At 31.7% G+C, this 22,557-nt stretch overlaps 1 protein-coding gene and 1 long non-coding RNA gene across 10 annotated transcripts in view; one reads left to right on the top strand and one right to left on the bottom strand.

Moving 5' to 3' along the window:
• Positions 1-4,012, top strand: part of LOC143229250 (uncharacterized) — a 52,967-nt gene extending 48,955 nt beyond the window's left edge. Inside the window, exon 2 of the long non-coding RNA XR_013015766.1 lies at positions 3,058-4,012. This is a non-coding gene — a long non-coding RNA (uncharacterized LOC143229250). The remainder of the gene's footprint in view (positions 1-3,057) is intronic.
• A 1,135-nt stretch (positions 4,013-5,147) lies between these two features.
• LOC143229247 (prefoldin subunit 3-like) overlaps positions 5,148-22,557 on the bottom strand; it is a 34,320-nt gene continuing 16,910 nt past the window's right edge. The window contains exons 4-9 of one of the 9 annotated variants that reach the window (XM_076461309.1): positions 14,597-14,695; positions 13,265-13,403; positions 11,250-12,599; positions 8,889-9,018; positions 8,476-8,709; positions 5,148-5,996 (exon numbers count right to left, since the gene is read on the bottom strand). In XM_076461309.1, the coding sequence (XP_076317424.1) occupies positions 12,520-12,599; positions 13,265-13,403; positions 14,597-14,695 (318 nt within the window). In that variant the 3' untranslated portion in view covers positions 5,148-5,996; positions 8,476-8,709; positions 8,889-9,018; positions 11,250-12,519. Of the gene's footprint in view, positions 5,997-8,475; positions 8,710-8,888; positions 9,019-10,266; positions 10,484-11,249; positions 12,600-13,264; positions 13,404-14,596; positions 14,696-22,557 lie in introns of those variants that run through there. The other 8 variants (XM_076461311.1, XM_076461310.1, XM_076461314.1 and 5 more) reach the window with 8 other exon arrangements.

The following is a 22,557-nucleotide window of genomic DNA, read 5'->3' as shown; positions in this document are numbered from 1 at the left end:
GTAGAATTGAAAATAGAAACATTTTGACGAAAACCAACGAAATTATACATATTACAAGTACTGAGAAAAAAAATCGCTCAATAAAATAACTATGCAAGGCTAATACTGAACTCGAAAAAAGTGAACCAAACAATATAGAAATGGAAGAGGATACATCATCTGATTCCTCTAATGATCACATTACAGACTAAGTCGTCTCGGCTTTACAACATTACTGGCTTCCCCACTTTATCTGTTGAAAGCTTGGCGTTTGAACAAAATGTTAGCTTCCTTAGTTATGCCTTTCCTTTAGTTAACTTTAAAGTACTGCTTTTATTACTATTTTGCAGTAGAGTAACATTTTACTGTTGTAAATTCTGGTTCCATTTGTTCTGCCAGCGATGAAGCCATTAATGTAGGGATTTCATTCTTCACACAAAGACGAGATGGCTGATGGCTTAGTTTGTTATGTGATCATTAGCCGGATCAAGTAATATCTCCTTACATTCCTACATAGTTTTTTATTTTTTATTTTGCAATAAATCTTTCCCTAATACTTGTTTATTTACAATTCTTTTTATAAGATAGTGTACTTGAGTTACTGAGTTATAGAGTGCATTCTACAGTTTTATAAATGTTGCATATAATAATAAAATAAGTAGCCGAAAATTGTGAAAAGTGTTTTACTCTATCAAATGATAATAAAATTATAGTTACTTCTAAAACCCGATGGGTGTAAAGTCTCTTGAAGAAATATTATTATGGAATACAATAATAAATCTTGACTTTGGCTATTCGCTTGTTTTCGAGTTTGGATGTTGAGTATAGCTGAAAAGTTGCATATACACCAGAGAAAAAGTGGTTATGTCAGATAGCTCTTCATATCTATCTTCTTATTACCTGTACGTGTGTTGATTTTTTGTTAACTACTTACTAACTACATACATACCAGAGGAGTTGGCTCCCTAAGAACAATGGTCATACTGCATATAGGGCATTGAGTACGCTACATATTAAAATTGTTTAATGTTCACCTATTATTGACTATTACTTCCCGTTTAATCCTGTACTTAAGCTTTTTGAAGGAATACAATATTTCTGTAAGAAAGCTAACTTCGTGTTGTAATAACATCATTTACCCTAGTATTATTATATTTCTTTTATTTTTAGATAGAATAATCATTAAATAGATAGCCAAAGATTGAGAAATTTGTTATGCCCTATCAAATGATAATAAAGTTATAATTACTGCTACAGCTAGGTAGGCGTCAGGCCTATTGAAAAGAGATGATGGTGATGAACGAAAGTAATAAATCTTGGTTTTGGCTATTTACCGTTTCGACTTTGGGACGCTCCGAATAGCTGAAAAGCGTCATATACACCAGAGACAAAGTGATTATACCAAGTAGTTTTTTATATCTAGCTTCTTATGACTTGTAAAGAACAAAATCTAGAAGACTTTTACATTGCTTTAAATACCTTTGTCATCCATATCTACGGAGAGTGGTAATGCACTATCTGATAAAAACTAGAAACATGCATTAGTCTTTATATTACTGTACATGTTTTTTTCTATTCCTAGTCACAAGACAACAAACATTTTATACAGCAATATATTATGACCAGCATAATATTTTTCCTATTTAAAGTCAACTGCTGCGTCAGCTTTAAGTTTATCAACTCCGGACTTCAATTCTCGCAGTGTACAGATTGCCGATAGTTGATTGTGCAATTTTGCACACACAAAAAAACAGTAACAAGCGTATTTAAAATAATAAGAACATTACCATTTTATGCAAAAAACAACACCAAAACTACCACGACTGATTGTTGTTACGTACAAAGCTACACAATGAGTTATATATGCTCTGACCATTGCAGGTATTGAAACCTGATTGTTATTGTTTTAAGCCCTCAGACTTACACTGAGCCACCAAAGGGCTAGTTGAATGAAAGCTAATGAATGTATTTCTTTTAATATCAAGTTGATTACTAAACTTTAAGGCTCTCCTTCAACAAGGGTCCGGGCATGGCCAGGTGGGTTAAGGCGTTCGACTCGTAACCTGAGGGTCGCGGGTTCGACTCCCATCGCGCCAAACATGCTCGCCCTTTCAACTGTAGGGGCGTTATAAAGTGACAGTAATTCCCACTATTCGTTGGTAAAAGAGTAGCCCAAGTATTGGTGGTGGGTAGTGATGACTAGTTATCTGTCCTCTAGTCTTACACTGCTAAATTAGGGACGGCTAGCGCAGATAGCCTTCGTGTAGCTTTCCACGAAATTCAAACCAAACCTTCAACAAGTGTTATTATTATGAATTGTCTTTTTCCTCACTTAATTCCTTTCACATAAATTTCGTAAGCAAAGATAATAAGCATTTAAGAAATACAAAATATACTGATTCTTATTTTATATATTGCGTTTAGCAGCAGAATGTTCAAAAACTAAAAGTTAATTATAGTTATGTGATGATGCACGATAATGGCTATGGCTACGAAAGAGAGTCTTCTGACCCTCAAACTGTTGCGATGGAGATTAGCAGATTTACCGATACTGTTGATGATATAGTAAAGAAGAATTTGAAATGTGCTTGTGCGTGTGTTTTCTTATAGCAAAGCCACATCGGGCTATCTGCTGGATCCACCAGAATTTGAAGTAAACGAAAGTTTACAAACTCCCACCTACTGCTGCAAATAAACAGCTATTTGTTTTAAGAGAGAGAGAAGTGTTAAAAGAACTGCAATGTAAAACTTTCTCTCTTTTATTACAAACAGTATTTAGTTGCTTACTCTCCCATATGTGTTTTATAGTACTGAAAAGTAAAGTATAGTTTTACAATTAAAACTCATTCCGAAACATCTGACGCATAAAATTTAACTTGGAAGGGTTGCTGTTATAATGAGTGTATTTATGATTAACGAGCATAGACAACGAAACGAATTACGATATTCTACGAATAACTAGAGAAGTACATGAACAGAATTATTGTTACAAATAACCAAGTGCTTCTAAAGGATAGAGAATTTTCATCTAGAATGGCAGCTTAAGCAATATTCAGTTCATATTTTGGTTCTCCATAGTGAGCTGCTGTTCAAAGGAAAGACAGACAGCCAAGAAGCACTTGCCACCACAAGGGTTTTGTTTGGCTCATTGAACTGAATAACTGGATTTAGTGTCACTTTTATAACATGTCCACAGAGCGAAGAGTGTTTAGCGATACCACGGCTTGAACTTTGGACATTTGTCAACAGCATTGAAGGTTGACCATCAGGCCACACCAAGTCCGTAATATAGGAATACCTGTGAATAAATGGTTTTATATATATAACAAAGTTTTCTCATTTTGATACTAATAATAAACGACTTTACACCACCAAATTAGTTACTGTTCTTTAATGAGGCGCTCAACGTTTAGTATGATTTATCAAAGGTTTAAGAGGTCATATCTGGGGTAAACATAACAAAATCAAGAAATTTAAACTTACTGGAAATAATACTATAGGAAATCAAGGGAGCTGGTTAAAAAGAAAGTTATAAAGGCAAAAACTGTACATGAAATAGGGTTGGCTGAGGATTGTTTGTAATTAAACACAAGGTCACACAACGGCCTATTTGTGTTCCGTCCATCATGGGTATCGAAACCTGGTTTCTAATGTTGTAAGTCTACAGACATACCGCTCTGCCAACTAGGGGAGGGTTAACTGGTTTGTTTTGAATTTCGCGCAAAACTACATGAGGGCTATCTGCGCTAGCCGTAAGACTAGAAGGGACTAGTCATCACTACCCACCACCAACTCTTGAACTAATTTTTTTTATCAACGAATAGTGGGATTAACCGTCACATTATAACGCCCCCACGGCTGAAAGGGCGAGCATGTTTGGTGTGATGGAGGAGGGTGGACTGAAAGAGATATATCAAACAATAATGATCTTTTTAGGTATATTATGGGTAAGCAGAATGTTAGAATGGTGATTGGACTTGTTGAAAATGATAGTGGAGAGTTAATCTCGGAAGATTATCAGATAGTTACCTTATTAAACTGTTAACAGATAGAAATAAAGTGACGTTTATCTTAACAATACTGAATTCAAGTATTTATTAATTAAAGTAAATCAGAAATTAAACATTAATGGAAAGCTCTAAAAATACTAGAAATGATTTTGTCATTTTCAATTATCTATAATTATAAACATAATCTTACGTCACCTATACTTCGAAAACGTCTGGGCTTATAAAGGGCTTCTTATAAAAATAACAGTATCTTCTAAAATATTCTTTTTTTAAAAAAAAAAGGTGCAAAAATGATAATTTCTGTTAACCTTCAGTTAAATTACTCAAGCATTTTTTATCGTCACCTGTTGACACATTAAAGAACAAGTCTATTGTAGATATAGTTAACAGAACAGAAGAAACTACATTTCTGTACATAATTGTTCTTTTGCTTGTTTCAGATATTCACACAAAACTACCCTAAAGCTACAAGTCGTCCATAATTTTGAATTGATAGACTAGAGGGAAGACAGCTGGTTAACAGTACCCATCGCCAACTTTTGTTATAGTGGAATTTAACCGTCACCCTTGGGACCGGCATGGCCGGATGGTTAAGGCGCTAGACTTATAACCTAAGTGTCGAGGGGTACGAATCCCAGTCATACCAAACATGTTCGCTCTTTCAGCCGTAGGGGCATTATTACTTGACATTCAATCCCCTTATTAGGGTAAAAAAGTAGCCCAAGAGTTGGTGGTGGGTGATGATGACTAGCTGCCTTTCCTCTAGTCTTACACTGCTAAATTGCGGACGTTTAGTGCAGATAGTCCTCATGTAGATTTGCGCGAATTTAAAAAGTAAACAAACCGTCACCCTTATAACGCACTCAAGGAATCCCTCCATCATCTCTCTATAACACCACCAAAATGGTGGATTCGTAACTCCATAGCTAGACACACTAACAATTGGTTCCCTCCTGAGATATATCCCAGCCTAAAAAGTAGAGTGATGTTAAATGGCATAATTTATCTCGGTAAGCGAGCTGTTTGATAAACAAATCGCTTGTAACATTAATCGTTTAACAGAGAACAGTGCATTCGTTATTACATCTGTACCGAATGCATGTAAGCAATATTTTTTAAATATTGTACTCATATAACTTAGACGACAAATAAGCAAACTCACTGTTCAAAAATCTTTATTTGTATTCTACTGTTTTTAAGGTAAAAGTTACAATGATGATTGTAATGCTTTATACATTTTCTTCATTTTTAATTTTAAGCACACTTTTCTAGCTAACTAAGAAGAGTTATTTCCATATTTGTTTTGTTTTTTATAAAGCAGTACAAATATTGGTTCAAAAGCACCTTTAAACTATCTTACTGAGATGTAGTTTTTACAATTTCACTTACATTGTTGATATCGTTAAAGTTAGAGAATTGGTTCATGAGATCCATAAGGGTTATATGCTGACTAAACGTTCCTACTTTAATTAAAGATAAACTTCGAGTAAAGATATTATATCAAATGAAAGACTCTGCTTAGTTTGTTTTTTTCCGATTATACATATTGTTTGCATTAAACAACCTTATCTTTTGTCGATTAAAGTTCTGATATCCACTAAACACACCCAGTTTTTCACTATAGTCTAAGAACTCGCTGGGTCTTCCAATCTTCCCTATATTCGCATCAGGAAAGTCATCAAAGACTCTTTTTATATGCTTACCTGTTATTCTATATTGTCTCTGTATATGTTCTTTAATATCCTGACACAAGAAACACTTGGATTTGTCAAAGTTCTTCCAAAAGATTTCTTCACATGCAACTTTGTCGTCAAGGAAAGCCAGTGACAGCAAAAGCATTTTCACCAAAACAGATACCATTGTCTCTAAGTTCTGTCCGTTAGATGACTCACTATAAAGATTTAATACCACATCTTCCAGTTGAAATGAAGAAAGTCATACAGATGTAGAAAACCGGCATCAGTTGAATAAGTTTTACTTAACAGCCATTCCCTGATAAGTTACAAACTGTAGAAATGTCGATATATAATAAAAAATCTAATATAAATGATAATAACATAAATTAAATGTTTAAAATTCAAAAGTATATTAAAACATATTATTCCATTGACAGGTCAAATAGTTGTTAAAATAAACTAACTCGTGAAAACAAAGGGTCCTAATATATATGCAAAAACGGCTCGTTTTTGTTGAGAAAATATTTTACATAGAAGAGCGAACAACGTTTCGACCTTCTTCGGTCATCGTCAGGTTCACAAAGAAAGAGGTAACTGACCGGAAGCTGACCACATGTTTGAAAGGGGCAACTGAGTGTCGGAACGTAGAGGGCGGTGTTAGATGTTTGAATATATAATTTTATTTATATTATTATATTAATATAGGTATAAAGGCGTTCCCTTATATTGGTTTATTTTGGGTTTAAGTTGTTGTATAAGTAACGCTTCTTTAATTGTGCGTTTCTTTATGTTTGTTTCTTTATTTAGTATTTGAGTGTTTTCTATGGTGATGTTGTGTTTATTTGACTTGTAGTGTTCGAAAACGTGTGAAGGTGACTTTTTATGTTCTCTGAATCTGGTTTCCATTTTTATACTTGTTTCTCCAATATAGAAGTCGTGGCAGTTATCACATTGTATTTTATAAATAATTTTGGTGTTGTGTTTGTCAGTGTAGTTTTTACATAGTATAGACCTCAGTTTTGTGCCTGGTTTTTGAATAAATTTGGTATTAACTGGAATGTCATATTTTGTTACTAGTTTTTGCCAAATGTTGGTTATTTGTCTGCTGATGTCAGGAATATATGGTATACAGCAGTATATGGTTTCGTGATTTTTTGATTCGTGAGATATATTTACTTTTGTTGGTTGATTTTGCTTTCTGTCTAGGTGTGTGCGTATAATGTTTTCTACGGTTTGTGGAGGAAACTTATTGATGTTGATGAAGTATTGTTTTATTTTGTCTAATTCATCGTTAATTTTATCTGGTGAGCATAGTTTTATGGCTGTGTTTATTTAGTTTCTTAGTATGTTGAGTTTTTGTTTTGTTTCATGTGCTGAGTCCCAAGGAATGTATAGTCCAGTATGGGTGATTTTTCGGTGGATTTCTGTTTTGAATTGTGTGTCGGTTCTTGTAATTTTGAGGTTAAGAAATGATATTTGATTGCTTTCTTCCTGTTCACATTCCTTGGGACTCAGCACATGAAACAAAACAAAAACTCAACATACTAAGAAATTAAATAAACACAGCCATAAAACTATGCTCACCAGATAAAATTAACGAGGAATTAGACAAAATAAAACAATACTTCATCAACATCAATAAGTTTCCTCCACAAACCGTAGAAAACATTATACGCACACACCTAGACAGAAAGCAAAATCAACCAACAAAAGTAAATATATCTCACGAATCAAAAAATCACGAAACCATATACTGCTGTATACCATATATTCCTGACATCAGCAGACAAATAACCAACATTTGGCAAAAACTAGTAACAAAATATGACATTCCAGTTAATACCAAATTTATTCAAAAACCAGGCACAAAACTGAGGTCTGTACTATGTAAAAACTACATTGACAAACACCACACTAAAATTATTTATAAAATACAATGTGATAACTGCCACGACTTCTATATTGGAGAAACAAGTAGAAAAATGGAAACCACATTCAAAGAACATAAAAAGTCACCTTCACACGTTTTCGAACACTGCAAGTCAAATAAACACAACATCACCATAGAAAACAATCAAATACTAAATAAAGAAACAAACATAAAGAAACGCACAATTAAAGAAGCGTTACTTATACAACAACTTAAACCCAAAATAAACCAATATAAGGGAACGCCTTTATACCTATATTAATATAATAATATAAATAAAATTATATATTCAAACATCTAACACCGCCCTCTACGTTCCGACACTCAGTTGCCCCTTTCAAACATGTGGTCAGCTTCCGGTCAGTTACCTCTTTCTTTGTGGACCTAACGATGACCGAAGAAGGTCGAAACGTTGTTCGCTCTTCTATGTAAAATATTTTCTCAACCCAAACGAGCCGTTTTTGCATATATATTTCTCTACAAGTGGGTTTTCTCGACATCAAAGGGTCCTAATGATACATCTGTGCTGACACCTGCCGATAACGAATCACACTTTTAAGTTTTAACAAAAATACTAGAAAATTTAAAATGTTTATTTTACATTGTTTAGAATAATTTTTATGTTGGTTTTTCATACATATGGCTACATTAATCTCGTATATGTTTAACGGAGTAAAATATTTTCTATTCAGAAACAACAAAAATATTATAATTTTGCTTCAATACAAATTAAACTTGATGATATTGATTTCTTCTCTGACCTTTCCAGCCTAAAACAGTTGGCAGCCATAAACTTCGGTAATGAACCGTTAACTACTTGAAATGTTTATAATTAATATTACAGTTTATTTCCCCTGATCATATATTCATAAACTTTTACCTTTACTTGCCTCGTTATTTCTTCTTGATTATATTCACAAAAAACTTCTGTTTTCGTCCAGTTTGATATGCTTTCGTGTCTGTTTTTCAATTTTACGCAAAGCTACGCCCTAATTTTGAAGTGATAGAGATATAACTAACTTTTCAATTCAACCGACCGCTAATTCTTGCCAGACAGAAAAGTACGATTTAAGCGCTATTCTTTGGCTGTATTTATTTCTTTGTTCTCTTGACTCTATAAAAAATTTAAAACATACAACTTCTTATATCATCATTGAGAAACTGTTTCCAACCCTGCTTATGATATTTGGTGTATTAGATTCCTCACACAATCAGGTAACTAAAACATTAGAATATATATGGCAATACATTTACATAATTCACCATTTTATCTATTTTAACAAATATTTATACCTTATGTTTCCTCGAGACAAAGATCCCGCATTTCCCGTGTATTGTTGAAACTGGTCTACTTTTCCAGTGCTTAGGAAAGCAAACATTAACGGAAACTCACACCCGTAAACTAATATCATCATGGTATCCTCTACAAAACGAAATACAATGCACATGAAAAGCGGACGTAGTCTTCTACCTTTACATAATATATTGGGTTGAAGAATAATTCGTGAGCGTTTTTTCAAGTTAAAAAAATATATTCATAAATGAAACGCTTTCGCAAAATATTTCATGTCATTTGGTAGATAATTTTTTGCTCTAATAGATGGTGTGTTTGATTTTCATATGTCTTTAATTTTTGCTTTCATTTTCAGCTCATTAAATGGAATGTCAAGTGGACAAAATAGAGCATTTTCGACACCATCTGCTTTTCGCATTTAATTTCTTACAATTTCGTTTAAAATAATGCATACTATATACCTAGGTATTACATGAAATAAAGTATCATAATAAATGTTTTGGGTGTAATGTGTTCATGCATTGAAGTATTGTATAGTCTTGCATGTAATGCTTGAATGAAATTATTTAAAAACGCTCACGAATTATTCCTCAACCTAATATTTGTTTGACTCGAGGTAAGTAAAACGTTTGTGAATAAAGTTATTATACTGTTTATACTATATTTATCAGAATAAGAATTAAAAATATACATTCAAAATATACATGATTACACAAAATCTTAATCAAATCTATTTAAAAAAGTGTCCAATTTCAAATGTTTCGTTTTTTTTTTGTAGGCTTTCTCTTGCGCTTAAAACAAAACGCCAATTCTACGTCCTTTTCATGAAGTTCATTTTTGCATACAATTTGATAGCGTTAATATAACTTAACACTTGCGATGAAGTAGAAATTTCTATTTCCTCACTATCTTTTCCACTTTGTTCTTTCTCTGAATCTCTTACAGTTACCATCTTGCAATTCTATTATATTTTAAATCAGTTTCTGTTAAAACGTTATTGTAAAAATTCACACAACTTTCGTGTTCACAGAACCATCTGTATCAATCATTTCAATCAGATAATCCGTGATATATATATATTATTTTCAATCAGAGTTTGGATTTCACTAACCCTAAATTCATTAAAAGATTGCATGCATATTAAATAGAATTTTTTAACAAGGGTAGTTAGTAGCTTTTTTTTTTTTTTAAAATGAGGGTATTAGGTAAATCTTCCCTAAATTAGGGAAGATATGAATTTATTTTTTTCGTGATAATTATTTAGAGCAGAATTTAGCACTTGAAAAGACAAATATATTTTTACAAATCATTAATACAATCAACTGCAAAAATAATAACAGAAAAAAAAAGAACAGAATATATTTAACCAATACTTACTCTAACAAAATGTCCGAGAATTTATTCATATTTAAAGAAATTATTAATTAAATAAGAAATTAATAACATTTTTTCTGCCTTTGTCAGGTTCTTATCCTTCTTGTTGATAGATGAGGTAGGTGAAAAATAGTTTTCCGTCCGCGTTACACAGGTTCCGCCCTATAGAGGGCCTTTTATGTGAAAAATATTAAGATGATGCTGCAAAATTTTGATATCTCCGGCTTAGGTTTGGCAGTGTACGAGCTATTTCATAAAACGCCTAATAATTCGATTCGTTCGAACACAATGCTAAATTAGTTTAGCGTCACCTGGATTTTCCACTTAAACTGCAGAACAGTTAGTAAATACTTCACTTTATTAATACCAATAAACATACTAATATTAAATCATTTAATTACCAGTGAACTATGAGACTTGGTAATATATATATATTATGTATACAATAAAAACATTTACTTGATATACAATACAAGCTGGAAAAAACATGGATTAACAACGTAACTAATTTTTTAGTTGAGATTTTTATGATTAACTATATATTGATAATTAATGATTAAAATTTGATTACACCTATCGAGGAGCTGTTAAATCTTTTAATATATTTTCTCACTATAGTTTGTAAATTGTTAGAATTAATACTTTTATGGCAATATTTCTTTTTCGCGCCATAAAAATATTATCCTAGCAGATCAGCTATAAACTTAGGAGCTCGTTCAAGGTTTGATCTCTGAGCTTATTATTTGAAGTAGCCCACAAATAGAAAAATGTAAATTAGTCTTTTAGGAAGTGCGTTTTAAGGATGAACTTACTATTATATAAATACCTTTTCTGTATTCTTAACAAGAACCATATTTTAGCTACCAAAAGTGAAACACCTCTACTTTGAGGAACTCCTATTAAAAGAAAAATTTACATACATCGAGTTATATAAAAATCCTACTGTTAAAATTGACAAGTATAGAATTAAGTAATTACTATCTTACCATTAAAACGCAGCATTTCATGTTTTAACGTCTGTTGGATTTGTATTACAAATCAGGTAGCACCACCAAGGTTTATTCAAGGTTTTCTGTAAAGTGTTCTCTACTAGATATGAAGTGTTTCCATCTCGTTAGTTTCCTGTAAAGTTTTCACTACTAAAGATGATGTATTTCCATATAATTAATTTCCTGTAAAGTGTTCACTACCAGCAGTGTTGTATTTTCTACTTAATTAGTTTCCTGTAAAGTGTTCACTACTACAAATGATGTATTTTCTACCTAATTAGTTTTCTGTAAAATGTTCACTACTACAAATGATGTATTTTCTACCTAATTAGTTTCCTGTAAAGTGTTCACTACTACAAATGATTTTCTACCTAATTAGTTTCCTGTAAAATGTTCACTACTACAAATGATGTATTTTCTACCTAATTATTTTCTGTAAAGTGTTTACTACTACAAATGATGTATTTTCTACCTAATTAGTTTCCTGTAAAATGTTCACTACTACAAATGATGTATTTTCTACCTAATTAGTTTCCTGTAAAATGTTCACTACTACAAATGATGTATTTTCTACCTAATTAGTTTCCTGTAAAATGTTCACTACTACAAATGATGTATTTTTTACCTAATTAGTTTCCTGTAAAATGTTCACTACTACAAATGATGTATTTTCTACCTAATTAGTTTCCTGTAAAGTGTTCACTACTACAAATTATGTATTTTCCACCTAATTAGTTTTCTGTCATTCTTTATAACTAAGTCTGTAGAATCTCTTTAGCTTATACAAAAACACTGAATTATAGAAACAATTTCAAATTTATTTATGATTTATCTAAATGGTTCACTTCTACAAATAAACTATGATTTCATTCTCCACTCTTTCTTTCTGCCAAACCAATGTTTCTCAAGTTCTTTTAGTATTTTAAAAACAAATAATAACAAAATGAAAGGCAAGTTTTAAGTGTTTCAGTTGTTTAGTGACAAGACAAACATGTGGTACCCTTTCTTCAAAAAGCAATACTTTAATATAAAAGAAATGGAAAACATGAAACAGACCATGTTATTGTACTTTTTTATTAAGTTACAGTCTGAAATAATTCAGTGTCAAATAAAAAGTAAGAACATGAGCAATGTTTTTGCAATTGTTTTTTGAGTGAATAAAAACAGAAAACACAATTTTAACTACATAAGAAAGGCATTAATTAAGACATGAAACAAATATTTAAATGTACATCCACACAAGGAAAAATGCAATACAGGTTATCTTTCATGAGGTTGAGGAACTTTGCTTTTTTTCTCTTTCTGCTTGTCTTCTTTTAACATCCCAATTATAAACCCGAGCCATGTCTTGAAGGTGGATTAAAGAAACCTTTTAAATACTTTATAAACAATCTCCAAAATCAAACCTTCATATTACCAAATTGATATTCAACAATTAACATTAAGATATATATTTTGTACTTAAACTTGAATTTTTACTTACAACTGTAAACAAGCCTTAAATGATAACAGACCTTCAGTTGTATTGAGAGCTTCAGAAAGAGCTACTTTAAATGCCATACAACTCTCATTACAACTTTAAAAGTATTCCAAAAACACTTGTTAGTGAACAAAAGTAATAAGGACAAGCTTCCAAATGAACAGTTGAACATGGGTTACAATAAAAATAAACTACAAGTTATGTTGAAGGCATTACATTCTGAAACACCAGTAAAAGGAGCCATTAGGAAATAATTTATGCTAATATAAAAAGAAACAAATTTGTCACAGATTCATTACAATTCATTAAGTAAGGTTTACGTAGTTCATGCATAAACTTTTAGATTCACACAATAGTGCACATTTTTGAAAGTCGCATTATTACATCAAATAATCAAATTTTTGCTACAATATAAAAGTACAAACTTTACACAGTAGTAAGTATCAAATGTCAGACCTACTAAACATGTAAAGCTGAGAATACAACAGTTGATCTGGGATTCGTACAACTATAATTCTAAATGAAAGGATACTGACTTCCGTGGTGGTCAGCTGATCTCGTAAGAAGTCCAGATCTTCCCCAAGTTGCAACAAGTTATGAGAAGCTTTTTGCAAATTCTTTGACAGAAGAGCCTCAGCATCACTGAGTGTGTATTCTAACATAACATTAGCCTAGAGATAAAGTATAAGAAGGTAAATCAAACTGAATACATTCAACGTCACTGAATACATATTCTATTATAATACTAACCAAATATAAGGAGGGTAAGAATAAGTCCTGAACAGAAAATGTTCAGCATCACCAAGTATGTACTAACATCACATTAATTAAAAAAAGTTATAACAAAGACATGTTCCTAGACAGATAAACATTAGTGTATCTTGGTCAAAAACTTAAAATACTTTCATAGTGCACACCATTTTTTTCTTCGTTTTTTATCTCAGATGTTTTGGACAAGTCTACTCAAGATCAATACTTCAAACTATGCAAGCAGCTTGGTATTTTTAACTTTTTTTCTCAATTTCTATAGAAATTGATAAGCAAAAAACTTGTCTATAATGATTTAATTTAAAGTGAACTTTCATGTCACTCTTCAATACCTATCTGCTCTGAATAAACTGTGTAGCTACTTCATATCTGATAATAAATCAATTGACTATTTTCAATACCATATCCCACAAACTGATTTAAACTAAACTTAGGTTCTAAGTTTTACTTTAAATCTCTGCCGAGACCAATAGAGCAATGTTTATTCTTACTGCTCAATTTATCGTTACAGCTCTGTTCAAATGTGGAAAAATACTGCAATAACTGTTTCCATCAGATTTCAAGTGCTCTTTTATAAATGTGGCAAGACAGTGATGTGTTAATTTCTCTGGAGGATATATATAAATCAGACAGTGCAGTATTTACTCTTGAAAACATAAGTGAATTTATTTTTATCTTTACAGATTGGATGTACATGCACTTGTCTTAGATCTGTATGAAGATGAACGATTTTGCAATTAATATTAATTTGCATCACCTATATTTGTCCTAACTCAACAAAACCATTTACAGGTTTAATTTGGTTTGGACTTGTATGTTGTTTATTTGGTCACAGATTATTGTTAGATTAAATTACTTCAGAAAATTATTTTATTAGCAATTTCTGCAGTGGTTATCAACTCAAAACCAAAATCAGTTGTTTTTTGTTTTTTTTAAAGGTCAACCATAATTTTACTTATTCTGTGGTAGACAGTCCAGGCACAGTATTCATTCTGAGTTAACTGTGTAATGAGCAGAAACTGCCTGTAAGGAAAACACCTGTAGAAAATACATTAACACGGTGATTTAACAAACATTTATAGAAAGCCAATCTCACCCCTAACCAAAGAAACACCTTATCCGTTGGTGGTACTTCAGCCTTTACGTACACCTGGTCTGAAAGAAGGAAGTGAGTTTTCATCTCTTCTGTTGCTTCCTGAAATATCAGAACATACAGGATTTCTAATAATTACATACCATATATGTATTCAATATTCATTTGAGTAGAATCAATTACAGAACACAAATCCAACTGTTATTACTACATGTACCACATTCTCAACTTTTATAAATATTATTAGGTATACAGACTGCATAGGAAAGTATTAAGTTAACATTGTTCTTCTATCACCATCTACTGATGATTAACCTGTTGACAGCAACAAGGAAGGTGATGAGGATATTCTTGATCAAGGCTATTTATCAGATGAGGTTCAAGTCCATGCAGATGCTGATGATGAAAGCATTGAAGGCACAGAGAGCTCAGTAGAGACTTGATGATGGAGGAAAATTGAAAACCTACCCCAAGCTCCTCATTACCTTCCTTCAAGTGTTGGTAGGAAACATTGTAGTAAAGATATCTGAGATAGTTGAACTATCTTTTAGAAATGAAATGTTAGTGCAAGTAACAAAACAAAATTCTATGATGTACGAAACAAAAATCACAAATGCTTTAAGTAGAAGAGGAGGAATTCAGCAAGTTTTTAGGATCATTGCTAATTACCATGTATTACAATGAAATGCCTCAAAACGATTATTGGTCAACTAATGATGACTTAGAAATATCAATTATTGTTAAAACAATGAGTAGAGACAGGTTTTGCTCCATCAAGAGTTACTTGTGTATTGCTGATAAAAATAACTTGGCTCAATCAAAGCTAAAAGCACTACCACTAATTGACATGCTTAGAAATAGTTGCCAGAAATTTGGTATATTTCATGAGTTTCTAACTATAAATGAAGCCATGATTCCATATCAGGGTCATCACAGTGCAAAACATTCATTAAATATTAACCTGATTGGCTTGAACCTAAAATATGGTTGTTATGTAGTGCAAGTGGCTTTCCTTACACTTTTTTCCATCAATTGTGATAAAAATGGATACCAAAGGTTGCTTCTTGGATTCCATGTTTCATGGAAACATTGCAACTGATAGTCAATACAAACCAACATGTAAAATATAAGATGATAATATCCTATCAACATGTACACCAAAAAAAAGGGAGAAGTTGATGTAAGTGACCAGATGCTGTCTTCATGCAGGCCAAGACTGTGCTCTGAAAAGTAGTAGCAGAACATTTTTCAAATATCTTGAACTTGTCTGTAGTTATTGCCTTTAGGTTTGTGCCAGCATGTTAACCCTACTTCAAATATTACTCATTTACAGCCTAGGAGAGAAGTAGCTTGAGCTATGGTAAAAGTTTAACATGAAAGACATTGAAAGAGAGGCCCTTCTGCTCCACCTTCCAAAGCTGTTAGGTTTGACAACAAAAATCCATTTCTTAAATCTTGCTAACAGGAGCAGATGTTCTGTATACATTAAAAATATCAAACTGAGGTGTACTAAATGTGAGAAAAGACTACAGAAGGCATGCAGTGATGTATCATAACAAAAAATAAAATGCCAATTATACAATATGCTGACTTGTAAAGGCAGAAAACAGATTTACATCGGTATAATGCAACATTTTCTTTCTGTTTATTGAATAAAAGGAAGAAAGGTCTTATAGTTTTAAGTATTTTCAATAACATTTCTATTATCTATTTGAATAACTGGACAGTAATTGTTGTGTGTTTTACTTGTAAGTACTGAAAATGTACTTACATAATTATAACAGCTACAAAATGTTTGTGTTCAATAAATAAAAGATTGATTTTGTAGTTCCTAGTTATTTTAGTCATATCTATAGTATTTTATTCAGTAAGTAAAATATAAAATTGAGAAAGTTGAACATTCATTATTAATACACTAGAGAATACAATACAATACATTAGAGAAGATACCAACATTCCCATATAACACAAAGGTTAAACTGGTTTATAACAAAAGTGAGTAAAATTAACTACTGTTCCAGTTTTCACACATTTTTCATTACTGGGTCACATAGCAATCAGTAAAGGGTTAACAAGCATTCCAGTAAACTAACTATTTCCTTACAAAACTACAATTTTATTTTAAGAACATATATAATGATAAAACTGATAATATTTATATTACTTAATGATCAGTGAGTTGAATGAAAACATCTGAAAGCCACAGTAATAACAGAAACCTATAACAATGATCTTAAACAGTTCTCCACCAAAGTTTTAGAACTAGTAACCTGACACCCGATGATCACCACTTATATCAACTCTGTATCAAAGTCTTTGAACTCATCACAAACCATATCAGATATCATCATATCTGTTAAATAACCAGACTACAGATGTACACCTACATCAACAGACTTATTTTAATGTATTTCTTCAACAAGGTTTTCTAATTTTGTTACATACGTATATTTTATATTGGAATATTGTGTACCAATCAATGTTAGCCACTGTTTTGACTATCAACTAACATTTTTGTACTTTGTATGGCAGAACGTTTTTTTTTGTTATTGATAAAGAATATTGTATTTTCTTAAAAACTTAAAAGTGCTTTTGGATTCTTGTTACATGGCTTATTTTGTATTTTATTGTAATTTTAGTTTCATATTGTAACTCTGTTCAAAGATTGTACTTGCTTATTTTTTTCTACTAAGTATTGTGTTTATAAAAAATAAGAAATAAGGTGCTACTAGAACATCACTAAGACATGATTTCTGATTTACATGTGTGTGTGTGTGTATGCATGTATAATTTTTTTTATTCTTTTAGATAGAAGATTTAAAGTTAGGGATGAGTAACAATGAGAACGAATGAGATGAGGTACTTGGAACAGCACTAAACATTTTTGTCTCCCTCTGCAGAAACCTTGTTTTCATCTTGTACTTACTTTCACTAGACACACATATAGCAGTTTGTAAACAGAAGGGATAACATTCGTGGTCTGTATATATAATGTTATACTATATCTTCAAATAAACACCCCCCCCCAAATAAAATAAAATGTTGCACAAATCAAAAGGATTCCCATGGTAAGGGATGTAAAATGTACCCTAGGTTTTGGAGGTGACTGAGGAAGTAGGACCCTCATTGCAGTGGGGATACACCATCAATCAGCAACAACCTCTGTTTGCCAGTTTCACATGAAGAAATTCATAAAAATAAATAATAATATAACCAAAATTAAATAATAATAGAATAAACAAAAGAACTAGAAATTAAGAGTGTGATATGTGGGTGTCTGAAGACCACAGCATCCCACATCTATACTACCCTTCACTGCTTGCAGACAGTTGTGGGAAGATGACTGCTCTCAAAAGTAAAGAAAAATAAAACACCATAAAACAAGGTACTACCACTTAGGGATAACTAAGGTATACCTACTTCTTAAGTTGGGATTCCCAAGGTAAATTTTATCTTTCCAAAGGGAAATAATGTGGTACAAAGAAACCTTGCTTATAAAGGGAATCTTACTTGTATCTGAGATATTTACAAAAAAATACTTTTTTATGTTGGCCTATTAATAGCAAATGTTTGTTTTCCAACATTTGCAAAAAGCTATTTGTACAAGCTATACTTAATTTTAAGTGAGAGACTAAAGGGAAGGCAGCTGGATGATATTGCTCATTGCCAACTTCTAAGGTCCTCTTGTCTAAAAAAAACAGTGGAATATCACTTTCAATGTTATAACACACCTAGACCATAACAGTGTGGAACATTACTTTCTTGTTCCTTATGGTAACAGAGCACAAATGCAGGACCCACAGTCTACAGCAGAGCAGTTTAACCATTGAGCCATGATTATTCCTGTAATGGTAATATTATAAGGTATACAAAAATAAATGATAAGTAGACTAAATTATACATTTAATTGTAATTCTACAAAAAAACAATATTCTTTTATTGTACCTCTCAAAAATTCCACTAACTAGTGTATCCCTATATTTGTATTCTGGCTAAGTTGTTATTTCTGCTACCTATATAACAAGCAGAACAAATTCAGCTACACCAAATTTTGTCAAACTATTGTTTATTTAATATCAAATTCTAAATATTTTAAGAACAGCAGCTATCAATATTTAATATAAAAGTTTATCCACCTCGCAAATCCGAAAACAATATATACCTACATAATTTTTTTCCTTCATAATATTTAATATATATTTTTCTGTAAACATTACTGTGCTTCAAAAAATCTTGTTTTGAATAACATAAAATGTGCACCCAAGATAAGAGTACACTAACCAATGTGGCCCACTACTTGTCCTGAGCTTCAAACATCTGTTTGTTCCCCTCTACCTGAGAAAATTAAATTAATATTCAGAAAATGTAATAATCAATTTCATTATTTCTGAGTCTCATCAATTCTTAAGAAGAGATTAAAAGAAAGTGGGACACAGAGGTGGAGATAGTGCTCCATGTAGTAGTTCAAGTGTTCAAAGTATGCAGGAAGATACATATATTAGTTTCATTACTCTTGAGTCTCACTAATTTTAAAAGAAAGGAGGAGAATCTGAGTCTCCCTCCATAAGATGCCGTGGAGATGTTTACTCATATAGTGCCTTCTAGACTGCAAAGACATGTTAAGTATTGATTTTTAGCATAAGAACAGAAATGTTCAAGTATAATCTTCCTCTCAAGGTGCATAACTTTCAATTTACTCAAGCAAAAAAAAAGAATGTTTATTTTGTAGCCAGATGTTAATAAAAATAAAGAAAGAAGGCCAGAACTATCTTAATTAAAAGTTAAGTTTCCCCTTAATTTCTAAATTTTACATTCTTCTCGTTGACAATTATATGCAGATAATCAGAAAATAAAATTTTGTAGGCAGTAAAACCCACTGTTGAGAGTCAATGAAAATGATATACTCAGAATCTGTTTATTAAAATGATATTGTAGTCTATAGATAACTCTCGAAAATAATAGTGACGTGTAAAAAATAAAAAAACACTAAGCTCAACATGAGCATGCTACAGGATTTGGATGCAGAGCTATACAATGTATATCTAAGTTTAGCCATCCCTAAGTTTGAAGAAATAGAGTAGAGGGAAAACAGCAAGACACCATTACCCACCACTATCAACTTGTAAGCTGCTCTTAGAAGACAGAACAGTGAAATTTGACAGTTACATTTATAATGCTTTCACAGCCCCAAATAGTAGATCATTATTTTTATTTGGTGGTAATAAAAAGAGATCCATGAAACCTCAGCTCCACAACGTTGCACCCTAGCTATTAGGCCATACTCGATCCAAGTTAAACAGTTAGACTTATTTACAGGCATTATTTATTGAATATTCAGTATTTTGATATTATACCTTCTGTAATTAGTAGTACTGAGTTGCAGGATTAGCTTCATAATTACATGGATAAGCAAACCAGACACAAAAGCATCAAATTCTTCTAAGACATTTGAAATATCACAGTGCTTATTCATTTTTGAATAACAGAAATATTTTATGTGTAAAACATTACTGATGTGTTAATATATTGTCTAATTTTCAATAAACTGCAAATGATGAAATACTTAATTAAAATTTTAAAACATTAAAAAAAGGAAATCAAAGTGAAATTCAATCACATATCTATATAATTTTCCTTAAAACCTTCAATAAAATACCAACTTACAAATAGTCCCTTTCCCTCACTCAATCTAGAGAGTTCAAAGAAAAGAGCCTTAAACTTTGAAAATATAAGAATTTACAGATATGGTTTTCAAAATTTCTGTGTAAAGTGAACAAAGTTTCCTCAATTTTTAGAAACAAATACTATAACACTAGTTTAAGAAAATCCATAAGCCAATTCACATTCCTCCATATTTACTCTAAGTTTTCCAACAAGAACACTGATATAAACATTTTGCTTTTGCAGGTACATGAAGTAGCTGTTCACTCAACAGATTCACCTGTAACAATATGAAAATAATATTTTGAGTCTAATGAGAAGCATTTTGTCAGTGGATCTGTATCTTACTCGAATGATAGACTGCTAGTACAATAGTTAAAGTACTGTAGAGCTAAATCTGTTTTAGTAAACATATTACAACATATGGAAAAATCTAAGTCATCATGTTTGTCTCAGTGCAATACTGTTTGGCCTAACACAGTTAGAGAAAGTACTCAGCAAGTCCACAGCTAATCTTTTATTCATTTACCATCATAAACTTAACACAATTTAAATCACATTACAAGTCAATTCTGAAAATTGTTAGTGGGCTGAGACAATAGAAGTTTCTTCTGTTGTCAGACGTGGACTGGTCTAAAAAGACACCAGGAAAATTACTGGTAAACCCCTTTGGAAAAGTAACATTTTACATCTAAGTCCACCTCTGTCTGTTGTTACAGGTAATGCAAAGAGTTCGAAGGTCACTTGGGAATAATGATGAAAACATATCCATATTTACAAATTATGTACAAATGATGCAAAGAACTTGGAAACACTTCAACCTCATCTGCACATGCAAAGGCAAAAAAAAATCATTAAAACATCTGAAACAATACATGCTATTCCACATAAAACAAAGTTTGTGTAACTCAACAGACTTTGTAAATTAACATCCACATGACAACTCTTCAGTTAGTTACTGAAGAGAAAGTTTATGATTCTTGCCCAAGCAGATCCATAACAATATAATGACAGACATGTTCTGGATATAAAAGAACAAAATTAATCTAGTTCCTCCATTTAGTGGTACAATTAGTTATAAAGATGGAAGTAGAAACAGATACACTTTTGATGCCAAGCAAGAATTTCTAACTATACATGCACAAGGTAGAGAGCAGAACATTTTGACAGTTCTTAAAACTTTCAAACACCCACATACAAGGCCTTACCATTCAACTCTGGTAACACACCCATGGATTAAATCTTTATGTAGGTGTGTAAATCAAGCAAGCAAAAAAGATAATTCAAGTATGAAACAAAATGTGTGTCAGACAAACCAAAGCCTATTTTTCATTTGTTTTTTGAGAAATATTTGCATAATGGTTTTGTTTTATCTGAAATCATAAGAATGGATTTCCATACTTGATATAGATCTTTTCTTATCTAAGAGCACAGGAGCAAACAGAAAACAATTCCTTCAACAAAGTCGAGGATAAACAGATGAATGACAATTACTGATGATGAGAAACCCAGGTTAACAAAGATGGCCTAGGAAGGTCGAAGTGTTGTTTTCTGCTTACCAATAAGTGTTAATACCTACACCAGCCATTCTGAGATGCAAATGAAATGACACCATACATAAACAAAAAAGGGAAGATATTTTCTTGTTTCATACTGTAGTATATACCTACATATAGTAAATTCATGTTTTAAAAATTCTGAGTGATAATGAATTTCAATCATTATATGACTACAACATGGACACGGTCATTTTGAAAGGTCACAATGATCAACATACTTTTAAACAGATGGCTATCTACTTTTAAAACAAAATCACATGGTATAACATCCAAAACATAGAATGTACAGCTTTCAATACCATTCAAAGGTCTTTGTCCCTTCCGTATACTTTAGTAACTGAACTCAACAATGTAACAGGATATGCACTAAATGGTGCTGGTCCATTTGAGAAATTGTGCACTCTAGTTCAAGAAATCAAGTGTAAACATCCCTACTGAAAAGTGTATCAACATCTGCCACAACTTTCAGTCAAAGAAAAAATATCTCATTAGAACCCCTGAAGAAGTATTTATGTGATGAATGTAAAGTTCTTGAAACCAATGAAAGATAAAAAAAAAAATAAGATACTGACGAACAAAAGACATTGAAGTTTTTAGGATAAGGTAGAATCTTAGACAACCATTTAATGTTACTTTGCTTTTTAAAAATAATTAATGAAGTAAAGTTTTATTACACAATACTTTTGATGAATTTGGTGTTTTGGAGTTTAAAAGTTATTGCTGAACTTGAATTTAAGTTTAATC

This window comes from Tachypleus tridentatus, chromosome 10 (assembly GCF_004210375.1).
Source record: "Tachypleus tridentatus isolate NWPU-2018 chromosome 10, ASM421037v1, whole genome shotgun sequence".
Classification (NCBI taxonomy): Eukaryota; Metazoa; Arthropoda; class Merostomata; order Xiphosura; family Limulidae; genus Tachypleus; species Tachypleus tridentatus.
This window is presented reverse-complemented; position numbering and strand designations above follow the sequence as displayed.